This window comes from Equus asinus, chromosome 6, assembly GCF_041296235.1.
Source record: "Equus asinus isolate D_3611 breed Donkey chromosome 6, EquAss-T2T_v2, whole genome shotgun sequence".
In the NCBI taxonomy this organism is placed as follows: Eukaryota; Metazoa; Chordata; class Mammalia; order Perissodactyla; family Equidae; genus Equus; species Equus asinus.
Window position 1 is genome coordinate 79,546,494 of NC_091795.1, and position 25,165 is coordinate 79,571,658.

At 38.7% G+C, this 25,165-nt stretch overlaps 1 protein-coding gene across 5 annotated transcripts in view; it reads right to left on the reverse strand.

The window, feature by feature from the left end:
• Nucleotides 1–25,165, reverse strand: part of BABAM2 (BRISC and BRCA1 A complex member 2) — a 516,257-nt gene that overhangs the window by 251,694 nt on the left and 239,398 nt on the right. For all 5 annotated transcript variants that reach the window (XR_011504120.1, XM_070512370.1, XM_044772149.2 and 2 more), the window contains one exon: nucleotides 6,536–6,610. Coding sequence is in view for 4 of the 5 variants with exons in the window: in XM_070512370.1 (XP_070368471.1) it covers nucleotides 6,536–6,610 (75 nt within the window). In the remaining variant the exon portion in view is untranslated. The remainder of the gene's footprint in view (nucleotides 1–6,535; nucleotides 6,611–25,165) is intronic.

Consider the following 25,165-nt stretch of genomic DNA (forward strand, 5'->3'; position numbering starts at 1 on the left):
ATCTCACCTCTGAAAAACACTCCAGACGGATTTATATTGGAACACAGACCACTGCAGCTCTCAATTTAAGGTCTTTTCTCAAACTCACTTATTCTCTCTACTTCAAGACAGATCTAAAGAGACTTAGCTTCCCATTTGGACTACTAAAGGTAAAATAACCTAGCAGTACAGAGTATTTCTTGCTGCAGTTTGGTGTGTCGGAAAGACCACTGGCCTTGGAGCCAGGAAGATCTGCATATAAATTTCACTTCCACAAACTGCTACCTGGACCACTTACATAGCTGAGCCTCCAGAGTCCTTATCTATTTAAAAAAATGGTGGGGAAAAAATTACATTGCAGAGTTGTTAAGAATATTAAATAAGATGATGTATATAAAGCACCTAGTCCAGTTCCTACAGACAGCATTTATTCAATACAGATTAGTTCTCTTCCTTCACTGTCACCCTTCAAAGCTTGTCAGCACTAGTACCCACTGATAAATGAGGCTAGAGGCACTAGAGAGGGCTGCAGTCACGCCATCACTGTGCCAATAAATCCATTTACATCTGAGTTTATTAAGCCAAAGTAGAAATCCATAGCTTCTACTTAAAGCAGTACTTCCTAACACTGGCTGCACATTAGAATTACCTGGGGAACTTGTAAAATATAAGGATACTTGGGCCTCATCTCCAAAGATTCCAATTTGATTAACCTGAGTAGGGCGAGGGTATCAGTGCAGCCCAGGTTGAGAACCACTGACTTAAAGGTAACTGAGATCATTTAGAGTTAAATGGGACCCCCGGGGCCCTTGGAACTTTTTGCCCACTTTTACAAGTTTCCCTAGACAAGACTATGCAGAATAGATGCAATCTCCCCAAATTTACTATCCACAGACTCCTAAAATAATATCAGGGAACCAAGCCACTTCAGACAGATCTCTATCATATAATAAGACAGCAATCAAGGTAGAAAAGTATCCAATAAGCATCCAATAGAATTCTAGTGTATCATACATCATCATGCAAACACAAGAACATATACCTTAGGAGATAATTTCAAAATTATCTGTCATACTTTCTATGCCCTAGGATACCTGAAAATCTAGGCCTAAACTGCTCTCTCTATTAAATTATACATGTGTTATCTTTCAGTTAGTGGCTCCAATCACAAATTTAGTAGGCTTATAAAGAGAATGTGTGATGGTTAATTTTATGTGTCAACTTGACAGGGCTAAGGGATGGCCAGATAGCTGACAAAACACTATTTCTGGGTGTGTCTGTGAGGGTGTTTCAGGAAGAGACTAGCATCTTTATCAATAGACTCAGTAACGAAGATCCAGCCTCACCAACTGAGGTGGGCATCATCCACTTCTTGAGGGCCCAAATACAACAAAAAGGCTGAGAAAAGGTGCATTCTCTATCTCCACCCCCCCCCCCCACCCCCTTCAGCTGCGGCATCCATCTTCTCCTGCCCTTGAACGTAAGAACCCCTTGGTCTCCAGCCTTCAGACTTCATGACTTACACCAGTGTTCCCCACCTCCCCTGGTTCTCAGGCCTTTGGATTTGGACTGAATTACACCACCAGCTTTCCTGGTTCTCCAGCTCGCAGACAACACATTGTGGGACTTCTTGCCCTCCATAATCATGTGAACCAAATCTCATAATAAATCTCCTCTTATATACATCCTACTGCTTCTGTTTCTCTGGAGAACTCTGACTAATACAGAATGGTTCCCTAGTTCAGAATCAGTGTCTCCACACCTGAAGGTGAAATGTGGTGTCAATCCATTTACTGCTGTCATATTCCAGCAATCAATGACCGCCCTGTACTACGGGGAGTTGTACCTTATCTACCTGAGATGCTCTTCAGAACACCCTTCTGCAGCTCACCTGGCTATCAGGCCGCCATGGCCAACACACAGAGGTATTCCATTTGGCCTGCAGTATTTTTTAAAAATATTTATCCATTGCCATCACTTACAAAGCAGACTTTTTTTTCATGTAAAAAAAAAACCACCCTGAGATTCTGGGCTCCTTTTAATAACATCTGCATATCTGGCAACATTAGGCCCATACTCTCACATGGAAACAACTCTGTAGCTGAGTAACAGCTGCTGTCTTAGATGAAGCACACACTTGCTAGTTCACTACAGTTCTCATCCTTTCCTATGCTATTATATCAAGCCAGATTCACTCCTTTTCAGTACCTGCCTGGCCTGTGAGTATCTGCATTTGCTAACCTAGGTTTGATTACAAAGCAGATTGATTAAGCAGATGAACCTGCTGGCCAATGTCAGACCGAGGAGGTAGATCCCACACAGAATAACCTCAGCACACGCGGACGCTTGGATGCTCTCCTCCACGTTAATGACCTTCTTAGACCACGTATGATTCCAATCTGACTATCTCCCTAAGACTCTCGGCCTATCCTACGCCCCTGAACCTGTCTTGATAACCTGACCTTAATTCCTGCTTTCTGTCTCTGTTTGATGCAGTGACCTCTGTTCCACCATCCTGCACTGAGTGTGCCCTGACTGATCAATACAGCCACAGTGGCTTCCAAAGAAAGATAAGAAGAATGAGAACCTCATTTCCTGACATAGATGGCCTATTTTAGCTTTTTACCCTCAGTTCATTTCCATATAGTATCATGATTCAGATACCACAGTGGGACTAAATAGCAGCAAGCAATCCATCAGGATGAATGAGCTCATTATGTGATGTTAAATGTTCCCAATAAGACTAATGTAGAAACTAGAAGTCCAAGTCCTTCAGCCATAGTAAATTGGTCACAGTCCTGCTTCTGGGGGGGGCTAGGGCTCAAAAGTTCCCAGTTCAGAGACACTCCAGCAACTATTTAGACTATTGCTATGGACTGAATGCTCAGTGTCCCCATTCATATGTTGAGGCTTAATCCCCAATATGATGATATTTGGAGGAGGGGTCTTTGGGAGGTAATCAGATCATGTGATAGAGCCCTCATGAATGGGATTAGTGGCCTTATAAGAAGAGACACCAGAGAGACGCTCTCTCTCTTGGCCATACAAGGACACTTTGAGAAGATGGCTGTCTATAAGCCAAGAAGTGGGCCCTCACCAGACAATGGATGTGCTAGTGGTTTGATATTGGAGTTCCCAGCCTCCAGAAATGTGAGAAATAAATATCAGTTGTTTGAGCCACCCAGTCTATGGTGTTATTGTTATAACAGCCTGAACTGACTAAGACAACTATATGAACAATTATGGTCTCATCAAACAAAGTTAACACCCACTTTTTTTGAAGGTTATTTTTGTCATATATGTTATCAGCAGGGAATAATTACTATTTAGACTTCTAGTTCAGTGAGATCCAGCAATTTTCCTAGAAATTTCCGTACGATGCTGCTGAAGGGTGTCCTAACTACAGGATTTTAACTTCACTATATTCTGAATAAAACTGGCTCATTATTTTAAGAGGCTAATTCAAACACATATCATGTTTACAAGTAAGCTTCTCTCCTCCCCAAAATACCATATTCTTAGTTTCTGAGTACTTCTTGTTCAGATAATAAAAATTTTAGTCGAAAACTAGAACCTTTCCTTAGTTATCTCACTATGGAGTATGGTTTTCCCAAAAAAACCACAATGCTTTCTTAGCATCATATTAATTGGGTTTAATAATTCTCAAAACAAGAATATACATAAGTCAATTTTCACCACATCCTAAAAAAATTAAGAACAGCATCTTCTAATGACTAGCTCTTCCTTAAAAGAAAATATATATACAAGTATAAAACAATCTTTCTTTGGTTTAGTTACCGTGGTGAATACATACATTTTTATCATATCAGTAATTCCCCCTTATTCTGCGGACCACGATTTCTCCCCATTAACACACCAGTAGAGAACTTCATGGGTGCACACCTGGGCCCAAGTGGGACAGACATGGGAAAGTTGGTCTATGCCTATCTGTAGACTGTCCAACATGGGATCTGTTTCCTGCAATGTAGGCTACGGAGGCAGAAGACTTGTACTACATTTCCCATTTAATTTATACTAATCTGTGCTGGATTTCTAACACCCATAATTAAAGAATCCTAACTAATACAGAAGTATGTTTTAACAACTGAGTTTTTATGTAAATGATTTATCTAACCCTGTGATTTACCTCAAACAAGAATAAAATTCAGATGTTGAAGTCAGGATTCATTTTGAGAATAAATTCACTCTATCCCATGTAAGAACCATATACGCTTAGAGTACAATATTAAGCAAAATGGTATCGCTGAATATTTAATGGCTTTTTCATCCTAATGTCAAAGAATTCTATTAGTGGATAAAATAGGTACACTTGGAAATAGAAATTTATGAGTGGATGATGGCTTCATCATAGTGTAATGAATTTCACTGTAGTAAATCAGTAGGGTATGTAGTCAAATTCCATGCTTTCTCAATATTTACAACTTCTACTTTACCCTTCATTTCTTTGGGATGGTGAGGTAAAACTAAATTGATGCCTCTGAAGACCATCCCAACCCTAGGAATTGAGGAGTTTATTTTGAGACTTAGACCATCAGATATAAGCCTGGTAATTAGATTAGGAGCATCTAAATGTAAATGATATATAAGGCAGCTCCTAATGAAAACTCTGTTTTAAGAATAAGCCAAATGTTCCAAGGTTACGTATGATTCAACAACTCTAGGAACTTATAATATCTTAAAACCATCCACAGGTATTCTGGATTACTTCCAGTATGCAGGTAATTTTTTTTTTTTTTTTTTTTTGCTGCTGTTTTGTGTTATATAAGAGTTTCTCTTTTTTTGTCCTTGTTGTCATTTTATTCTCTTTTTTGTCCTTGTTGCTGCAGTTGCATGAACTAAAGATCCAGAAAGACATTAGTTTTGCATTGTAGGCATTTCACCTATAGGAGAAAAATCATTTCAAAGTACTTTGGAGAGGGGAAGGTGGAAAGCTTTCCAATTTTGCCAGATAGGTTCCACCTTTCTCCTGTCTGACTGGCAAGGGAAATAAGGGCATAATAATATAAAGTTAGAACTCTTAGAATAGAAAATATGAAAATTTGATTTTGAAGAGAAAAATATTAGATATATCGTGATCCAAGAGGCATTTTTTTTCTTCTGACCCTCAAGAACATGAGCAGAGGCAATACCAAGTTCAAATAAACAGGACAACCATTCAAACTGATAAGGCCCAATAAATCAAAACAAAGATATTGTAACTGTAAATTACGGATTTAAGTGATTACACGAATAATATTGAATTTGGCTTTAAATCAGCTGAAGGAGAATTTTAACTGGAATATATGGAGGTCAATGAGTCTGTGATCTAAGAGTTTCCAAGGAGACTGCTTGCTGTTCTAATTAAGCACAGTAACTGCTGAAAGCTAGGCTTGGTAATCACAGATCCAATATGTATAGTTTCCACAACAAGAGTATAGAGAAACTAATATAAACTGTTGACTTCCATTCTTACTCAGACTTCACAACCCCTGGATTCAGTGTGGAAAACCAGTCAATTAGAAACTAAAAATGAAAGTTTAATGAAGCACAAAAATCCCACATTTTACTAAGGGGAAAAGAAAATAATTTTTCCCCCTTGGGTGGAACATATTTAAAAAGAGTCTTCCCTAATCTCTTCTATGGTCTACAGTTTATATTCCACCAGACCACACTCCCAATCATTATCTAAATTAATATCTAATATTATTTATTGACCACTACAATACGCGAGAAAACTTGTGCAAGGATTCTGTCTTCTCTCCACACTGCTAAAACCACCATTAACTCTTTAAACAACATCAAATTAGAAAGGCAGAAATTTTTCTTACACTAGACTAAAGCTATATAACCACAGCTTGAAATATGGGGCTGAGAGCAGCCAGTCAAATCTTAAATCACAACCCAAATCCTCATTTCTGATGAACCCAGGCCTTTGTCCTAAGGCTTCCTGTTCAGAACTTGCTCCATGGTCCATTTAGTTTCTTTCACACTAACCACAGCCTAGTCACTTGGGTTCCACCTCTTCTTGGCAAAGCATTTGCAAATTAGCTGCTCCTCAAGCCACACCTTGCCTGCATCACATTTTAAAGGATGACATATACACTGGCCTAACCCCATTCTGGGTCTCTCCAGGACAGCCCAATTTTGAAGGTGCCTGAGATCAACCGCTGACATAAAGAAAGAAAATGAAATGCACTTTAGCACAGCATAGTTAACATGCAATCTTACCTAAAGACAGAATGTATATTAGACAATTTCTATGAGAGTCTTTCATCCCAATAAGATTATTAACTAAAGGTGATTTTTCACACCAAAGTTTAATTTACTTAAACTAATTTTATCTTATAAGGAAAATTCATTTTGAAATTACTTTTAGGGTTACTATTTTAGCTTTTAGGTAACAAAGTAACTCAGTGGATCTTCATGCAGTAAATATTTTTAATAGAATTTATCACCTGAACAAAATGCTGGCAAACCAGTCACACAAATATTCATAGTTAAATAATTACTTAAAAAGCTCATTTATATTCTCATATTAATAATCATATATTTTTACCTTGAGAAGGTATGTGGGAATATTGCTAAAATCCACTGGCAACTTCAAAAGGAAACGAGCTGAAAATTCACCAGTCTGTAGAAAGAAAGGTATAATAATAAGATTAAAATCAAAAATCGATTATGAAGTGACAATTATAGCCAAGGCCACAAGTTCAACCTGTTCAAAATGCAGGCATCTTTAATTTGGGTTTCCTAACATGAAGCAAGAGAAGAAGGTTGGAGAAGGAGGGGAGGATCAAAAAGAAGTGTTAAATTATTAGTTACAAAAAAGCACAATTAGAATTTTTAAAATCTGCATTTTAAATGTGCAATAAAATTATGCAGTAGTATTACCCTTTGTTTCTTTAAAATATAAAAAGAATACAGGAATGTATGATTTTTTTAATCCAAACAATAGAGATAGACCTGCCCCTTCAATTCATTTGTTTTTACTAAAGCATTCAGACCACTTTGCTAATATTTATAACCCACAGGCTAATGACATATGTCACGATCCTTCATAGCGTGTCTCGAAGTACATATAAAGGTCAAACTTCTACCCACATAAAGCAGTACATCAGTGGGTACCCCAAATAAGATTCTAACCTCCTCACAATCTGCTAACATCATTATCATCAACTAATATTTTTCAGTAATTCTCCCTATGAACTAGCCTCTGTAGGAAAAATGTACAGAGGCTTGGTGATTGAAAACATTTAACTAAGCCATAAATAACAGTTTCTATTTTTTTAAAATAGAAAACTCACGTAAAATAAGAAAGTTTCCCTCTAAATTTTTATGATGAGAAAAGCTAAGGAATCACATGAAAAACCCCCAACTTTGTCATAGTGTAGAGGAGAGGTTTTCCAATTAGGCTATGCAGACACCTAGGGGTTCCAAGTAACGTGTGCAAAGGCAACAAAGATGGGTGCTGAGCTAGTAGGGTCCCAGGTCTTCCGGCCTCTCTCATTGCAAGCTTGCAGCTCAGCTTGGGATTTTGAAATATTGTGTTTCACTATGATAGGTCTGAACACAAACTCTGGGGATGACCCAGAACTACTCTAAAGAGTGGATTTCTATCCTTTTCACACTGCGACCACTCAAGAGCTCCTGAGATCACCACTGCCCCTCCCTCTGTAAAAAAACAAGCACTTCAAATTCCTTAAAACACATCTTTAAACATAGCAAGCATTTACAAATATTTTTTATGGATGGGTGGATGAACACACATAGGCAAATATGCACACCTCTTACAGAAGATTCCACAACAGTCACCACTCTTTTCTACAAACACCCTAGCAACTGGCTTCAAGATCCTGGCCCTAATTTTAAAACTCTGACCTAAAACTTTGAAAATGCAAACAGAAATATAAACTTTGAGCTCAAAAGATAAAAATGATAACTACCATCTGCATAGCTGTTTGTTGTTTGTTTTACAGCTTACAACATCTTTTAATTTACATCGACCTCTGGCTCAGGACAGAGCACTTCTCCATTGCCACAAGACTAACCCTGTGACAGAAAAGGCAGAAATGAGAGAACTAAATGGACAGAATCAAAGTTGAGGCAAGCCCGATAGAGTCACCAGGAAGGCCATGGTGAGAAAGAGGACTAATCCTTAGAGCTGAACAGCTGTACTCAGTATGGAACACCAATGTGTGCAGGCTTCTCACAACTCGACGCTTGAGACAAGAGCCCCCTAAGGATCTACAAACAGCTCACCAAGGTGGGTGGGAAGAGAAGGTTTGTGAAAGATGATAAACAATTCTTACCTTCCATTAGAGTCCAAGATTACTAGAAAGGTATAGTTTTGGTGTTACGTTAAGCTCCTCAAGGACTCTAGAACTAACATACCCTGTTAAGTGTGATTCTTTAGACCTAAGTCCAAAGGGTCACACTTTGAAAGGGGTAAGTACAAGGACAACATCTAACAGTACAGAGTTATATAGGCACTTATAAGAGGGGCATCTAGCCCAGTGTGGGTTTGGGATTTGGGGAAGAAAAACAGAAAACTCTCCCTTTAGTGCTGCGTACAGTGCTATAGAGGAAAGAACACTGACCAAAGAATACATGTTTCCAACAACAGTCCCCATTCTTTTTCTGCTATATAATCAATTTTTTCCCCTTTACCCACTTACTCCCATCAGCATGCAAACATCATTTAAAAAGTCTTTCTTGACTTCACACCCCTCTTCAGGCCCCATCTCATGTCTCTGTTCTACTTTCCAAAAAAAAATAATCTCCTGTAAAGAATTAGTCTATTTGAGGTCTACATTTCGTCTTTTATTTACATTTTGTCTCTTGAACCCTCTCAGTCAGACTTTCCTTCCCACCACTCTACCAAAACATATCATCAAGGTCACCAATGACCACCCCACTGCCAAATCCAATTGGTCAATTCTCAGTCCTCATCTTATTCTCTATCAGAAGCATTTTGACATAGCTGATCAATCCTTTCCTGGAAGATTCTTCACTTGGTTTCCAGGATCCCACTCTCTCTTGGCTCTTCTCTACCTCACTGGCCTTCCCTCTGGTCTCTACAACCTCTGAACACTGAGGTACACCTGGGCTTAATCCCAAGCCCTCTTTCATTTATTTACGCTCCCCAGGTGATCTCATCCAGGCTCACAACTTGAAATACCATTTATATGCTGATGATTCCCCAATGTTCTATCTCCATCCCAGACCTTCTCCTAATACAAGTTTCATTTATCCAACTACCAAGACTAAAACCAAAATTCTGATTTTGCGCTCTTCCTTTGATATTTATTCCTCATCTAAGTAGACGGCAATTCCATTCTTTCAGTCTCTCAGACCAAAAACCTCAGAATCATCCTTGACTCCTATCTTTTTCTCTCATCCCACACAGCAGCAAATCCTGCTGACTCTACCTTCAAAATATATCCTCAGCCCAACCACTTCTCACCACCTCCACAACCACCTGATCTGAGCCATTATTATCTCTAGCCTGGATAACCGCAATCACCCCCAACCGCTTCAGCCCTTCTTCACCTGCAGTTTATTCCCATCACTGCAGGCAGAGCAATCCTTTCAACACCTTAGTCGGATTATGATCCTCCTTTGCTCGAAACTCTTAGATGGTAGGGATTCAGCTCCTTTATAGAGAAATGTGACACGGTAACAATTGAGCAGTGATGTGAAAGAGGTGGGAAAGTAAACCATGTGGAATGAGGAGGAAAAATATCCTAGGCAAAGAGAACAACGAGTGTGAAAAGGGTTGATGCAGGACTAAGCCTGGATGTTCAAGAGAGCAAGAAGGTCAGCATTACTGGAGCAAACTAATTAGTACTAAACTAAGCACTAATACTGATCAAAGGTCACCCAAACTCTCTTCTCCATAGTGTGAGCAATTTCTAAACCCCTGTAGGATATGCAACAATCATTCATAAAACCAGTGAACACTAAAATGGCTACTACACCTATGTGGAACATTTGTTAAATTATTTCTGGGAATGTTGAGATAGGTCTTTAAAAAGTACCATGGGAATAGAAGAGCTTGGGGAAGGGAGCTGGTTAGACAGACAATCAAAAATCAAACTCATTTCTTCTTCATTTTCAATTTTAAGGCAAACCACCTACCAATCAATAAATAGCCACTTCTATTTACCAGGATAAAATGTCAATCTGTAAGTTAAAATGGCAATCTCAAAACTTTTACTTTGTTAGACTCAATGGCTCTTATATATATTTTTTGAAAACAACAACAAAAAGAGTGAAATGTGGGATTTAAAAAATTAAGAGAACTCTTGTACATATAAGGTAATAGGAAAGATAATTACATATTTAGCACTTGGACTCATTTGAACTGCTGGTTATTTTAGTCCATGCACTGCATTTTAGCTCTTTCTGCCCTATTTTAGTTTGTACAATATATTTTTATTCTACTAGCTATTTTAGACCAACATTCTTTTAAAAATGCTCAGACAATCCTGACTTTATCCCTTCTCAAAATGTTGATCCTACAACTAATATAAATTTGTGTTTATTGGCAACAGACTGATTTACACAACTAAATTCACAAGAAAAAACATGGTGATCCCAGGACTAATATAAATTTGTGTTTATCAGCAATAGGCTGCCTTACACAACCAAACTCATAATAAAAGAAACAAGATTGTGAAAGGAATTTGGCCCACTGGAAACCATAAAAAGTGCTTATGATCTCTAACTTTCAAGCCTACTATACATTCTATATTTTGCCATTGAAAGAATAAAGAAAACTTAGCATTTGTTTCTAACAGCATTGGAAACTAAGACTCGAGAATTCAGATTTCAGTTCTGCCACTGATTTTCCTGGTGACCTGTAAGCTAATCCTCTGTGAAACTGACCAAATGATGATTTAGAAGACATCTTAATGTACAATTTGAGTTATAAACATTATATGAGGAGAAAAACACAAGTGAAAAATCCTTTCCGAGTTCTACCTCAGACAATGACTTTTCCTGTGTTTTTATATTTGAAGTTCCAACAGCTATTAAAAGCAATTTACAGTCACTCTGTTGTAACGTCAAAGATTGCTTCCATAGCAATCTTTCCTGTAAGCTGAAAATGAGACATTTAGATGCAGCCAAGTGAACAGAATAATTTGATTTTTTTGTCACTCCTTGGTCAAATCTTTTCTTGGATAGACGTAAAAAATTATCTGACCTATGACTGTTAAAATGTCAGCCGTTCTGCCAACTGCCTTAATGGCAATTTCCCCAGCATTAGCAATAAATATGTGCATCCTTCCTTTTTTCAAGTTATAGTACATTGGCAAGTAGTAACTTAAACTAACAAGACTCAGTTTTGGGAATTTATTAGGTCTAAGCTTTTCTTCTGGTCACAGCAGCTGTGTAATAGTTCTCTTCTCCTTTTGGAAGTGACAGGTAGACATCCTGTACACAATGGATTCCAAACCCAGGTTGCTCTGTAAAGGGAAACTTTACTTACTTGCTTAGAGACTGTTCCCTTATCAACTAACAAACTTTCATCTGAACTTGATTGCTCTGACCACTTAGATAGCTAAAAGCTAAGAAACACTCAAGAATGACTATAACTTTCGCTGGTGACAGTCTGGTAAGGGTGATTCTTCAACTGGACTCTGACGACCAACAGCCTAAGTCTGAAGATTGTTCCTTGGCAAATGCATAATTACCTACTACATGTGAAAAGGGAAGCCAAAGTTAGTCTAATTAGAATTTCATAACATCTCATACTTTACAAAATATTTTCTAAGACATATTATTTAATTATTCCCAAAACTCTGTTCAGTAGATAGAATTCATTTATACCTATTTTAGAAAGGAGAAAATGGAGGCTTAGAACAGTCAAGATACGTGCCTACAGTCATTGAGAGAGAAATAAAGAGTCAGAGCTCAACCTCAAGGCTCAAGGTTTATTCATTCATTCATTGCTATGGACTAAGGGCCTAGAATGTGTCAGGCCCTATACTAGGCACTGCAAGTATAACAAGTAAAAGAGACACAATCCCTGCTCTCCCAGAGCTTAGAGTCTAGTGACTGAGGGAGACAGTAATCAAAACAATACTCCTATACATTAAAACCTATGAAAAATGCTGTCAAAGAAGGGGCAGAGGGCTTTAAGAGCGCATTTCAGAACACCTGACCCGTCTAGGTTTGGGGGCTCATTACTTCGAGGGAAGCTTTAAAAAGCTGAGTCAAAGGACTATATGGAAAAATAAACAATTAATACGAGCAAGAAAAATTCTGAAGAAGAAAAGCACTGAGAGGGGGATAGCCACACCAGATAGTAAACATAATATAAAGATACAATAATTACAGCAGGGTAGTACTGGTGTTAAATCAACAGACAGATGAATGGAACAGAAGGTAAGCCCAAATACATTTAATGTATGATTGATGCTGTGGGACAACTGGGTAGCCATCTAGGAAAAAATTAAAGTCAAATGCCTAATTCACATCATATATCAGGAGAAAGTCCAAGTGGATTAAGGATTTCAGCGTAAAAAGTGAAACCATAAAGAAGAAAACATTGATGAGTATCTTTATGACTTTGCAACAGAGAATGCCTCTCTAATATGACTCCAAATTCAGAAGCCATAAAGGAAAAGATAAACTTGACTACCTGAAAATAAAAATTTTCTAGATGGCAAAAAAACCACCATCAGCAAAGTCAAAAGACAATGGACAAACTGAGAAAAATGTATTTTCAAGTCTAATACAAAGAGCTAATGTCCTTAATGAAAAGAAAGATGCAAAACAGGGAAAGGATATACATAAAAGAACTACAAATAACTCAGACATATGAAAAAATGCTTAACCTCATTCATAACAAAAGGAATACAAATTAAAACTAAACTGAATATGATTTTTTACCAAACAGACTGGCAGAATTCTATCAGCACTTTAAAGATATCATTGCACTGTCTTCTCAACTCCATTTTTTTTTCTGGTTTTTTGGGGTTTTTTTGAGGAAGATTATCCCTGAGCTAACATCTGCTGCCAATCCTCCTCTTTTTGCTAAGGAAGACTGGCCATGAGCTAACATCCATGCCCATCTTCCTCCACTTTTTTTTATGTGTGGGACGCCTACCACAGCATGGCTTGTCAAGTGGTGCCATGTCTGCACCTGGGATCCAAACTGACGAACCCCAGGCCGCCGAAGCAGAACGTGCGCACCTAACTGCTGTGCCACCAGGCCAGCCCCTCAACTCCATTGTTTTTGATAAGCCAGTGGTGACTCAATTGTTCAACTACATATAAAGTGTCATTTTTCTGTGGTCGTTTAAGATTTTCTCTTTATGTCTGGTTTTCAGTATTTTGACTACGATGTGCCGTGTTTGTTTTCTCCTTGCATTTATCTTGGTTGGGATCCGCTGAGATTTTTGAATCTGTAAATTTATGTTTCTCACCATACTTGGAAATTTCCGGGCATTATTTCATCAAATATTCTCATGCTCCCATTCCCCTCTCTTCTCCTTCTAGGACTCCACTTTCGTGCACACTAGCTGTTTTGATTTTGTCCCCTAGGTCCTTGAAGCTCTGCTCTCCCTTCTTGCAAGTATCAAGCCCCATCCAGTACCTGCCTGCTTTACGTCACTCTCCAGGACCTTCAGGCACATGGCTTTATATTTTGTCCAGAGCTTACAGTTGATATTCATGGATGGGTTAGTCCAGCAGGAGTCACCTGGCCATTATGCAAAGTAAAACCTGACAGAAACCTACAAATATGTTAATATACTGTTGACAATACCGTGGAGAAACAACCACTCTCCTATATGGCTGCTGGGTTAATAAACTGGTACAAACTTTATGGAAGGCATTTTGGTGATAAAATTATAAACACATATAATCATTGATCCAGCAATTCTACTTCTAGTTATCTTACAGTCATACTTGAATACATACAAAATGACATGTATAAGATTATTTATTACAGTATTATTTATAACAGCAAAAGATTTAAAACAACTTAATGTCCAACAATAGAGTTCAGATTAAATAAATTATGGTTGAATTATACAATGTAATAATATATGATTAGTAAAAAGAAGAATAAAGGAGGGGCTGGCCCGGTGGCACAGTGGTTAAGTTCACACATTCCACTTCAGTGGCCTGGGGTTCAGTAGGTCCTGCGTGTGGACTTACACACCTCTTGGCACGCCATGCTGTGGTAGGCGTCCCACATATAAAGCAGAGGAAGATGGGCACGGATGTTAGCTCAGGGCCAGTCTTCCTCAGCAAAAAGAGGAGGATTGGCAGCAGACGTTAGCTCAGGGCTAATCTTCCTCAAAAAAAAAAAAAGAAAAGAATAAAGGAATTTTCTATGTGCATACATGGGAAAAAACTTTGACCTAAGTCAAAAGCAAGGTGAAAAACAGAGTATATAATATATGTTACCATTTGCATAAAAGGGAGGAAATATATGTATTTATATTTGCTTATATGTGCATAAAGAAAATCTGAAAAGCTATACTAGAAAAAAACTATGCCAGTGCTTACATGTGGTGGGTTGGAGAAGGAAAGGAGGGTAGAATGATTTGGGTGGGTACAGGACAATGATGGGAGAGAGACTTTTCACTACGTATCTTTTAACAGATCTTGATTTTTGAACAATATGAATATATCACCCATTCAAAAATTTTTAAAAATAGACTTGAAAATTAAAATTAAAAGCATTATGAGATGCTCATAATTTATCCATTCACTCATTCATTCAACAAACATTTACTTAGTACCTACTGTGCCAAGTACTAGACTAGGTAATGGAGATCTAAAAACCAACAAAATACAGTCTTTGTCCTCATGAAGCTTAAAGTCTATTTTGACTAGACAAACAAAATATTACAATGTGATGCTTTAACAGAGATATTCACATGATGCTTTGGAAGCAACTCAGTTAGAACTCTTAGTTTAGGGTGACAGAATTCCAGTTCAAACTAACTTGAACAAATAGATTATTAAAAGGATACGAGGTATCTTATGGAATCTAAGATTAAAAATGCAGCCCGGCCTCAGTTCAAAGAACTCTAATACCCTTAGAATTTCCTCTTTGTCTCTTATCTCTTATCTCTCTGTATTTCATCTTACTCTCTATTTACCACTTTCTGATTCTTTTGACTAGATAATATGAGAAAAAAAAGCTCCCAGATTTACATGTTACAGACCAGTTACTCATGAGGAGACCAAGCACACTGTCTCAGTACTAACCCCAAATTCCCAGGCAAGAATTCTGGTTGGCTTACATGCCTCCTGATCTAACCAACACTATTTCCAAGTCTTTACAGTAAATAAGTGAGTGGTACCAAAAATTCATTGAAAATAACCAAAAAACTAGGAAACTCTTGGGGGGGGCGCGGGGGGGGGACCTGAGTCAGGGGCTGGCCCAGTGGCGCAGCAGTTAAGTTCACACATTCTGCTTCAGTGGCTCGGAGTTCGCCAGTTCGAGTCCCGGGTGTGGATGTATGCACTGCTTGTCAAGCCATGCTGTGGCAGGCGTCCCATATATAAAGTAGAGGAAGATGGGCATGGATGTTAGCTCAGGGCCAGTCTTCCTCATCAAAAAGAAGAGGATTTGCAGCAGATGTTAGTTCAGGGCTAATCTTCCTCAAAGAAAAAAAAAAAAACCCGAGTCAACTGGTCCTTTGAAGACACTTGCAGATTCCCCTCATGCTGAGAAAACTGTGCAAAGGATGCTCACTACATCTAAATGACCATCTAGGAAATGCAGCAAAGCACCCAAGATTGCAGAACAAACAAGTGGCCTCACAGATACAAGTAGTTGGCACAATTCCAGTCCTTCCTCACACGCTACTCTGTGAGGTGTAGGGAAAGGATTTCTTCTGTGTTTCATATGCTTTCATAAAAAAAGGTCTTTTCTACTTGATGCATCCTGCTGCTACAGGAAACTTGAATTTTCTGATACTTTTATTATTTAAACAATGATAATAAAATTCCTTTTAAATGTTAGTAAGATTGACAAAGCTATCATCCTTACCTTTAATGTCTTGAGGTAAAGTAATTTAGGTATATACACACACTAGTTTTTATGAATAAAGTAAAACCCTGAGATATAAACTATTTCCTAAGTACTCTTACCTACATATGGATCAAAATTCAAAATAACAAATTCTATTACAAAAACAATAAAAATGTGAGGCCCTGTCATGGGTTCATTTATTGTAAATAATGTTCAACTCATAATAGTTCCATGTGGCTAAAAACAAAAACAAACCTGGTCAGCTCCTAGGCGTGTGCTGTTACACAGCTGACCACCACACTACACCCTTTGCAAAGGAGCAACCACAAGTCTATCCCTATGTACAAGTCACATGCCATTAGGGCATAACTCCCAAGTAGCAGAAACTGAAGGGGGATTAGGAGAGAAGCCCCTTGTGTCCCCTGCTACATATGGCTGACTGGCATCACCAGAACAACTGCTCCATCCTGATGGCCAGTGGTGAAGAAACCATCCACTTCCAGACCATTCGGATATTTCGATCCCTCTCTTAGCACTCCTGCCCTCCTCTCCCACCATTCTAGACCACTGCTGTATAAGAAAAGATAATGCAATACACAAGCGTGAGCCACAGAGACATGTAATTTAAGATTATTTAACATTTTCTAATAGCTACATTTAAAAAGATGAGAGAAACAATTGAAATTAATTTTAATAAAATCTCCCAATATATCCAAAAATATTATCATTTCCACACATAATCAGTGTAAAAATTATTAGTGAGATGATTTTTTGGTACTAATTCTTTGAACTCTGGTATGTATTTTACATTCGCACACATCTCAGTTCAGACTAGTCATGTGTCAAGTGCTCAACAGCCACAGACGTATGCTTAGTGGCTCCTGTATTGGACAGCACAGTTCTAGACATTTTTCCATGAATACCAATTCCCACATTAAGTTAGATACTCCCTGTCATAAATGCCTGAAGACCTAGCTAAGTTACTAAATACTATGAACCTGCAACACTCCCGACAGGAAGGCTGATAAGGCTCACCAGGTTAGTGGGAATGACCCTGGGGCTCCACTGCCTCTTCCAGACAATACGCTTTTCCTAATACTGTCTAAACCTACTGTCTTTCCTTCGTCTTCTCCACCTCCCTTCCTGTTAGCCTGCAATCTGTTCTCCCATCCTCACAACTCCATCAAAACTGCTCCCGGAAAAAAAGGCTCTCTCTTATCTCACACTCTCGTTCCTAAGAAAACTTGCCCTTTCACCTTGCTTTCCACACTTTACCTGCACCTTGGTGATGTCAGCTTCTACTGATCCACATACGGTACCTGACGACTAACAGCATCTTTGGAGATAATACAGGAACAATCGCTGAACTAGAATTTATTGAGCACTTATTACAATAATTTACTTCAAGTATCTACAAAAGAAGGCTAATAATAATAATAATAATACTTTGTATTATATAACTCCATGTTTGCTTAATTCTGTTTGCTCCCCACATGCGAGACCTAATTTAATCTTTATGTCAAGGTTGAGGTGACAATAGTTATTTCCAGAAAAGTGACACATGGAAAATCTATAGTCACACACACACACACACACACACACACAACTAATGACAGAATCAGAATCTGAAGCTCTGGGGCCAGCCCCGTGGCCGAGTGGTTAAGCTCGTGCACTCTGCTTTGGCGGCTCAGGGTTTCACCAGTTCGAATGCTGGGCGCGGACATGGCACCGCTCATCAAGTCATGCCGAGGTGGCATCCCTCATGCCACAACTAGAAGGACCCACAACTAAAAATACACAACTATGTACCCGGGGCCTTTGGGGAGAAAAAGAAAAAATAAAATCTTTAAAAAATAAAAGAATCCGAAGCGCCTAGCGCCCAGATCACTCTCCTCTCCAACACGTTTCCAACCAGCCTCTACCTAGAGGCGCTTACACTCCACCACACACTGCTGTACAGTAATCAAACGGGAGGCCCTCAGACTGAAGTAGCTCTAATGCCCGGGTAGCTGACTTAAGCAAACGGAAACCTAAGCCAGTCAATTCCTGTAACTGCCTCAAGATTAAGAAGAACCACCAGCCACAAACAGCCAACTAGGCTTTCCCAAGTAAGATGCAACCATTTAAACTACAGCCAATCAATCCTTGTTTTGCTTCTGTGTCTCCTCTGGAGAAACCTCGCCCCAGCTCCTGCTGGTAGAACGCTCCTAACCTCTCCGAATCAATATTTACTCAAATAAACTCTTAAAAATTTTAATATGCCTAGTTTATTTTTTAACCATGCCATATACTTTCCCTTCAAAAGTAGTATCACAGCAACATGAGATGACAGAAGCATAAAGCATTAACTCAAGTGAGGAATTATCATGAAATAGCTCCTTTCTTTTTCTGCACAATATTTTTAAATGTTGCTAGCGTTTAACTTACAAGCCATAGACTCTTAAAATCTTATTGGGATTTGGGGTCAAATTCAACAACAAAAAAAGGGAAATTGCTTCACATTCTCCATTATACAAGTATATCTCACTATTAAGGAAATACCCACAAAAGGAAAAAATATGCTGTTAAAAAACAATTTTATCTCCCAGATCACCCACTGGTGAGCCTTAATATGTAAAATATGTGAAAATACATCATTTTAGAACATCTCAAAACATTCATTTCATAGCAGGAAAGAAAAGTGCCTCTGATCAAAATATGAGGTGATAGGGGCCAGCCACATGGCCAAGGGGTTAAAGTTCCACATGCTCTGCTTCAGAGGCCCAGGAGTGCAGGTTTGGATCCTGGGCGTGGACCTACTCCACTCATCAGCCATGCTGTGGCGGCATCCCACATACAAAGTAGAGGAAGACTGGCACAGATGTTAGCTCAGGGCGAATCTTCCTCACCAAAAAAAAGAAAATTAGGTTATCAACTAACTTTGAGTTCTGGGAATTAAAACAAAAGCCAAAAAAAATTCATAAATTTGCTTACTATCCTTTGTTGCAACAATTATTGGTTCTCAGAAAGCACAGACCCATACATGAAATGCTAACAAGGCAGCTGATATATATAATATGAAATAAGACCTTAGGCTTTACTCATTGAGAAAGCTTAAAATGTACCTTTATTTTGATATAGTGTATCCAAACAAGACATATAATTTTAATACCTGTAGCTTATGTTGTGGCATCATCAAAATTAAAATTCTTCTGGGGGCTGGCCCTGTGGCCTAGTGGTTGAGTTTGGCATGCTCTGCTTTGGCGGCCCAAGTTCATGGGTTCAGATCCTGGGCACAGACTTATAACACTCCTCAGCCATGCTGTGGTGGTGACCCACATATAAAAAATAGAGGAAGACTGGCTTAGATGTTAGCTCAGGGCTAATCTTCCTCAAGCAAAAAAAGAGGAGGATTGGCAACAGATGTTAGCTCAGGGCTAACCTTCCTTAGCAAAAAACAAAAATTCTAATCTTAAAAATAACTCTGCTCAAAGAGGTAGCAAGAGGGAGAGCTTTGTGGTGATGGAATAGTTTTGTGTCTTGATTGCAGCAGTAGTTACAGGAAACTACACATGTGATAAAATGGCATACACACACATTGTACCAATGACAATTTCTTGGTTTTGATTGTGTACCATAGTTATGCAAAATGTAACCACTGGAGGAAACTGGGCAAAGGTATGCAAGACTTCTCTGTACTATTTTGTCACTTCTTGTGAATCTATAATTATTTCAAAATAAAAAGGTTTTTGTTTTTTTTTTAAAGATTTTATTATTTCCTTTTTCTCCCCAAAGTCCCCCGGTACATAGTTGTATATTCTTCGCTGTGGTTTCTTCTAGTTGTGGCATGTGGGACACTGCCTCAGCGTGGTCTGATGAGCAGTGCCATGTCCGAGCCCAGGATTCGAACCAACGAAACACTGGGCTGCCTGCAGCAGAGCGCGCGAACTTAACCACTCGGCCACGGGGCCAGCCCCCAAAATAAAAAGGTTTTAAAAAATAAATAAACCTTAAAAAAATACCTCTGATCATGCAGGCACATAATAAGTGTTGTTCATTCTGAACATGCAAGCATGCATCTCAATGTATCATATTTTTTCCTGATGAAAAAAATCTTAGTCTTCACTAAAAATTATAAAACCATCATAGACGAACACAATGTTCAAAACTCTTATCTACTCATTCAAGGAGATGGGCAAAGCAATAAAAGAAATGACTTCATAAAAAGACAAAGGCAAAGAATTAATAAAGAGGTTTTTTGGTTTTTGTAATAATTACTTTTTTTTTTTTTAAAGATTTTATTTTTTTCCTTTTTCTCCCCAAAGCCCCCCTGGTACATAGTTGTATATTCTTCGTTGTGGGTCCTTCTAGTTGCGGTATGTGGGATGCTGCCTCAGCGTGATTCGATGAGCAGTGCCATGTCCGTGCCCAGGATTCGAACCAACGAAACACTGGGCCGCCTGCAGTGGAGTGCAAGAACTTAACCACTCGGGGCCAGCCCCTAATATTTACTTTCAAATGTGCACTTACTGAAATCCTCTAAATAAAAGTTTGGCTGAAAACAGAAGTGTCTTTGCGGGGTTATGGAGGGAACACTGTATTTCAGAGTGGCAGGCTTATCAGAAGGCCAGGAGATCAGAGCCCTCTCCCTCTTCTACACGGCTTTTACAACTTCCCTTTTGCCAGTTGATGGTAAAATGGAAGAGGTATTTCAGGTTTTTTAGAGCCTCATACTTTTAGAGTAGAAATTGAAGGTTAAGAATGTAAACAAGTGGCAGAAAGAAAAATTCAATAATGATGAAGATGAAGAGAAGTGGTCACCATCCCCTCAAATGAATACAAGATTTTGTAATCCAAAGGTATTAAATAATTATGCACAGTCTTGGATTCATTATAGAAAGTATTTATCAGATGGACTAGTCAGATCAGGAGAAGTGAAAAACCTGGATTTACATTTAGACCAGGAAGAACATTGATTCTTACAATGTTATATCTGGAAGGTATATTAATTTTCATGTTTTAATTAATAAACAGCAATTTATTTCATATAAAAATGTCCTCACACTTCAATACTCCAATAAGACATAATAGACGTGATTTACTGATCAGCAAACCCATCATATGTGTGCTTACAATTCTTGTTCCCCACATACACCATACTTCTAAATTTTTCTCCAACCACATAACCCATCGACCTCCTCTACCTATAGTGCTATGTCCACCTTCCTTTAGAGCCTAGGTGATTTCCAGTTCATCATCCTTAGTCCCTCCATACCTTAGTGCTTGGGTCTTCTTCTGTGTTCTCAGACAGTCTGAGTATTCCATTGCAGATTTAATCTATACAGCACTGCTATTTCATTTTTTACAAATACGTACTGAGTCTTCTCAACTGGATTTTAACATCCTGAAGAGCAAAAGCCATGACTGATATACTGCTTTATTTACCCAAAACCTAGCATAGGAGACTTTCCATATATGTACATCAGGCCCACACTGGCTTAGCCCTATGAAATTGCATCTTATGAGTTTGGCGCAGCATTCCAGCACATGAAAAATACAAAAATAATTTTAAATGTTGAGTCTGTAGTCTTTCACAATAACTATCTTTCCAAGCTCTGTTATCAGAAAAATTGAAAAGCATGTGTTTCAAGTCCCTAATAAAACAGTGAACAAGATAGGGTCAAAGGAAAAGCCCTGTGACATTCCACAAGACACCTGATGGCTGACAAGAATTATACCCAATCTTTTAGGTGTAGTTCTTCCACTGAGTCAAACAGCTAAGAAAGAAGCATACAGTTAGTAGACTACTAAAGGAGAATGACCGAATTCTTTATTAAAAATGAAACAATCTAAGTCTATGATATTCACCTTCCTTAAAAGGGTAAAATAAGTTTGCCATGACTATTTCTCGGTTACCCAACTGTTGTTCCAACTGACTACTGCATTCTCATTCAAATGTTTGCAAATCATCCCCTTAAAGACCTGAGTGTAATTTCTTAAAAATCTCTAGTATGTTTTTACTTTCTACAGTCTTCTAGAATCTTTCTGCTTCTCTATAATTTCTCACAGCTAATATCTCTGAGAGCACATCTACCAGTTTCTTCGGCACCCTGACACAGTCTCCCCAAGAACCTTGACGGGACACAGCCTTGCCGACACCTTGATTCCAGCTCAGGGAGGCCCAGTTCGGACTTCTGACCTTCAAAACTATACCACAACAAATTTGTGTTGTTGTAAGCTACCAAGTTTGTGGTAATTTTTTGCAGCAGCAATAGGAAACTAATACAGTCCCTGATTCAAAAAATCTTGGCTCAAAATCAAGCTCCTTTCTTTCTGCCAGGATCCTGTGTTTATCGTCCAGATTCTTGGTCTGGATTTGGATTCCATTAGCAGGCCGTCCCTCAACATATTCCTGAACCCACATGCCAAGCCCAAATGTGCTTCATCTCTCAAGACTAACCTTTAAATCCTGTTTCTTGACCAGTAACTAACGCATATGCCTATATTTTTACTTCTATAGTCTCAGCTCCCACTTATACTAGGCTCTCCCTACACTTGGTCTGCTGCAAGCTTATCCTCTTATTGTCCACCTTGCCTTATTATGGGATTCTCAGCTTCTTTACTTCCCCTGAATCCATAACCATTGTCCTAATGCTTACAAACTACTCAAAATAAACTGGGGAAAGTAAAGAATGGAGAATCAATACTATTAAATACAAAGTTTTAAAAATACTATAAATTCAAACTGTCTAGCTGCTTTAAACAAGCTTAAACTCTACACTGAGATGAATTGCAATTCAAATATTAGCTGAACCAACGAATATAATTTTAAAAATTCTTAGATCATAAAAGGTACCATGAAACTGGACATATATAAATTCAGCCTTAATATTAAAAAGGGGAATTGGATGGGAAGGAAAATCCTAAAACCTAAAGACCAACTAGTTTGACAGTGATTCCTGTTTTCAAATGAGTCTATCAGGACTAAAGACAACACAGGTTCACCAAGAGGTCATGCCAAATTAACCTAACACACTTTTTTGAGAGGACAATTAAGTTGATTATTTAATAAGGGAAATGCTGGGACGAGAGGATAAACTAAATTCAATAAAGTTTTCCCTACTATCTATGTGAACGGATTCAAGTTTCAAAATAATCAACAGTTTAAAACCTTGAACTCCACATTGTTGGTGGAAATGTAAAATGGTGCAGCCATTATGGAAAATAGTATGGAGGTTCCTCAAAAAATTAAAAACAGAATTAACAATATGATCCAGCAATCCCATTCTTGAAGACATATTCAAAAGAATTCAAAGCAGGATCTCAAAGAGATAGTAGCACATCCATATACATTGCAGCATCATTCACAACAGACAAGAGGTGAAAGAACCCAACTGTCCATTGACAGATGAATGGATAAACAAAATGTGGTGCATACATACAAAGGAATGTTATGCAGCGGTAAAAAGGAAGGAAATCCTGTCACATGCTACAACATGGATGAACTTCAAAGACATTATGCTAAGCAAAATAAGCCAGTCACAAAAGGACAAATGCTATATGACTCCATTTACATGATGCATCTAAAAAAGTCAAAATCGGAGAAACAGAAAGTAGAGAAATCTCCATACTATTTTCTACAGTGGCTACACCATTTTACATTCCCACCAGCAGTGTATGAGGGTTCCCCTCCGCCCGTCCTTTCCAACACTTGTTATTTCTTGTCTTTTTAATAACAGACATTCTGACAGGCATGAGGTGATATCTCATTGTGGTTTTGATTTGCATTTCCCTAACAATTAATGCTGTTGAACATCTTTTCATGTGACTGTTGGCCATCTGCATATCTTCTCTGGAAAAATGTCTCTTCAGATCCTCTGCCCATTTTTTTTTTTTTTAAAGATTTTATTTTTTTTCCCTTTTTCTCCCCAAAGCCCCCTGGTACATAGTTATATATTCTTCATTGTAGGTCCCTCCACTTGTGGCATGCGGGACGCTGCCCCAGCGTGGCTCGATGAGCAGTGCCATGCCCACGCCCAGGATTCGAACCAATGAAACACTGGGCTGCCTGCAGTGGAGCACGCGAACTCAACCACTCAGCCACGGGGCCAGCCCCTCTCTGCCCATTTTTTAATTGGGCTGCTTGTTTTTGTTGTTGAGTTGTATGAGTTCTTTATACATTTTGGATATTAACCTCTTATTAGATACATGATTTGCAAATATCTTCTCCCAAGTGGTAGTCTTTTCACTTTGTTGATGGTTTCTTTGCCATGCAGAAGGCTTTTAGTTTGATGCAATCTCATTTGCTTTTTTCTTTTGTTTCCCTTGCCTGAGGAGACATTCAAAAAGATACTGCTGGGGCCAGCCCCGTGGCATAGTGATTAAGTTCGTGCACTCCGCTTCGGCAGCCCGGGTTTTGCGAGTTCAGATCCCAGGTGCAGACCTACACACCACTCATCAAGCCATGCTGTGGTGGCATCCCACATACAAAATAGAGGAAGATTTGGGGCAAGCTTGGGTGGTGTAGTGGTTAAGTTCACGCACTCCACTTTGGTGGCCCAGCGTTTGCCAGTTTGGATCCTGGGCAAAGACCTGCGCACCACTTATCAATCCATGCTGTGGCAAGTGTCCCACATATACAGTAGAGAAAGATGGGGATGGATGTTAGCTGAGGGACAATCTTCCTCAGCAAAAAGAGGATGGGCAGCAGATATTAGCTCAGAGCTAATCTTCCTCAAAAAGAAAAAAAAAGAAACAAAACAAAAAAACGAAAAATAGAAGAAGTGAAAATCTTCCTCAAGCAAAAAGAGGAAGATTGGCAACAGATATTAGCTCAGGGTCAATCTTCCTCACCAAAAAAATAAAGATACTGCTAAGACCAAGGTCAAAGAGCATACTGCCTATATTTTCTTCTAAGAGTTTTATGGTTTCAGGTCTTACATTCAAGTCTTTAATCCATTTTGAGTTAATTTTTGTGTATGGTGTAAGATAACAGTCTACTTTTGTTCTTTTGCATGTGGTTGTCAAATTTTCCCAACACCATTTATTGAAGAGACTTTCCTTTCTCCATTGCATGTTCTTGGCTCCTTTGTCAAAAACTAGCTGTCCATAAAAGAGAACAGTTCAGTGGTTACTTGGGGGAGGGGGCTGAGGGAGGACACAGGGGGTGAAGGGGAGCACTTACATGGTTATGGACAAGTAATAACG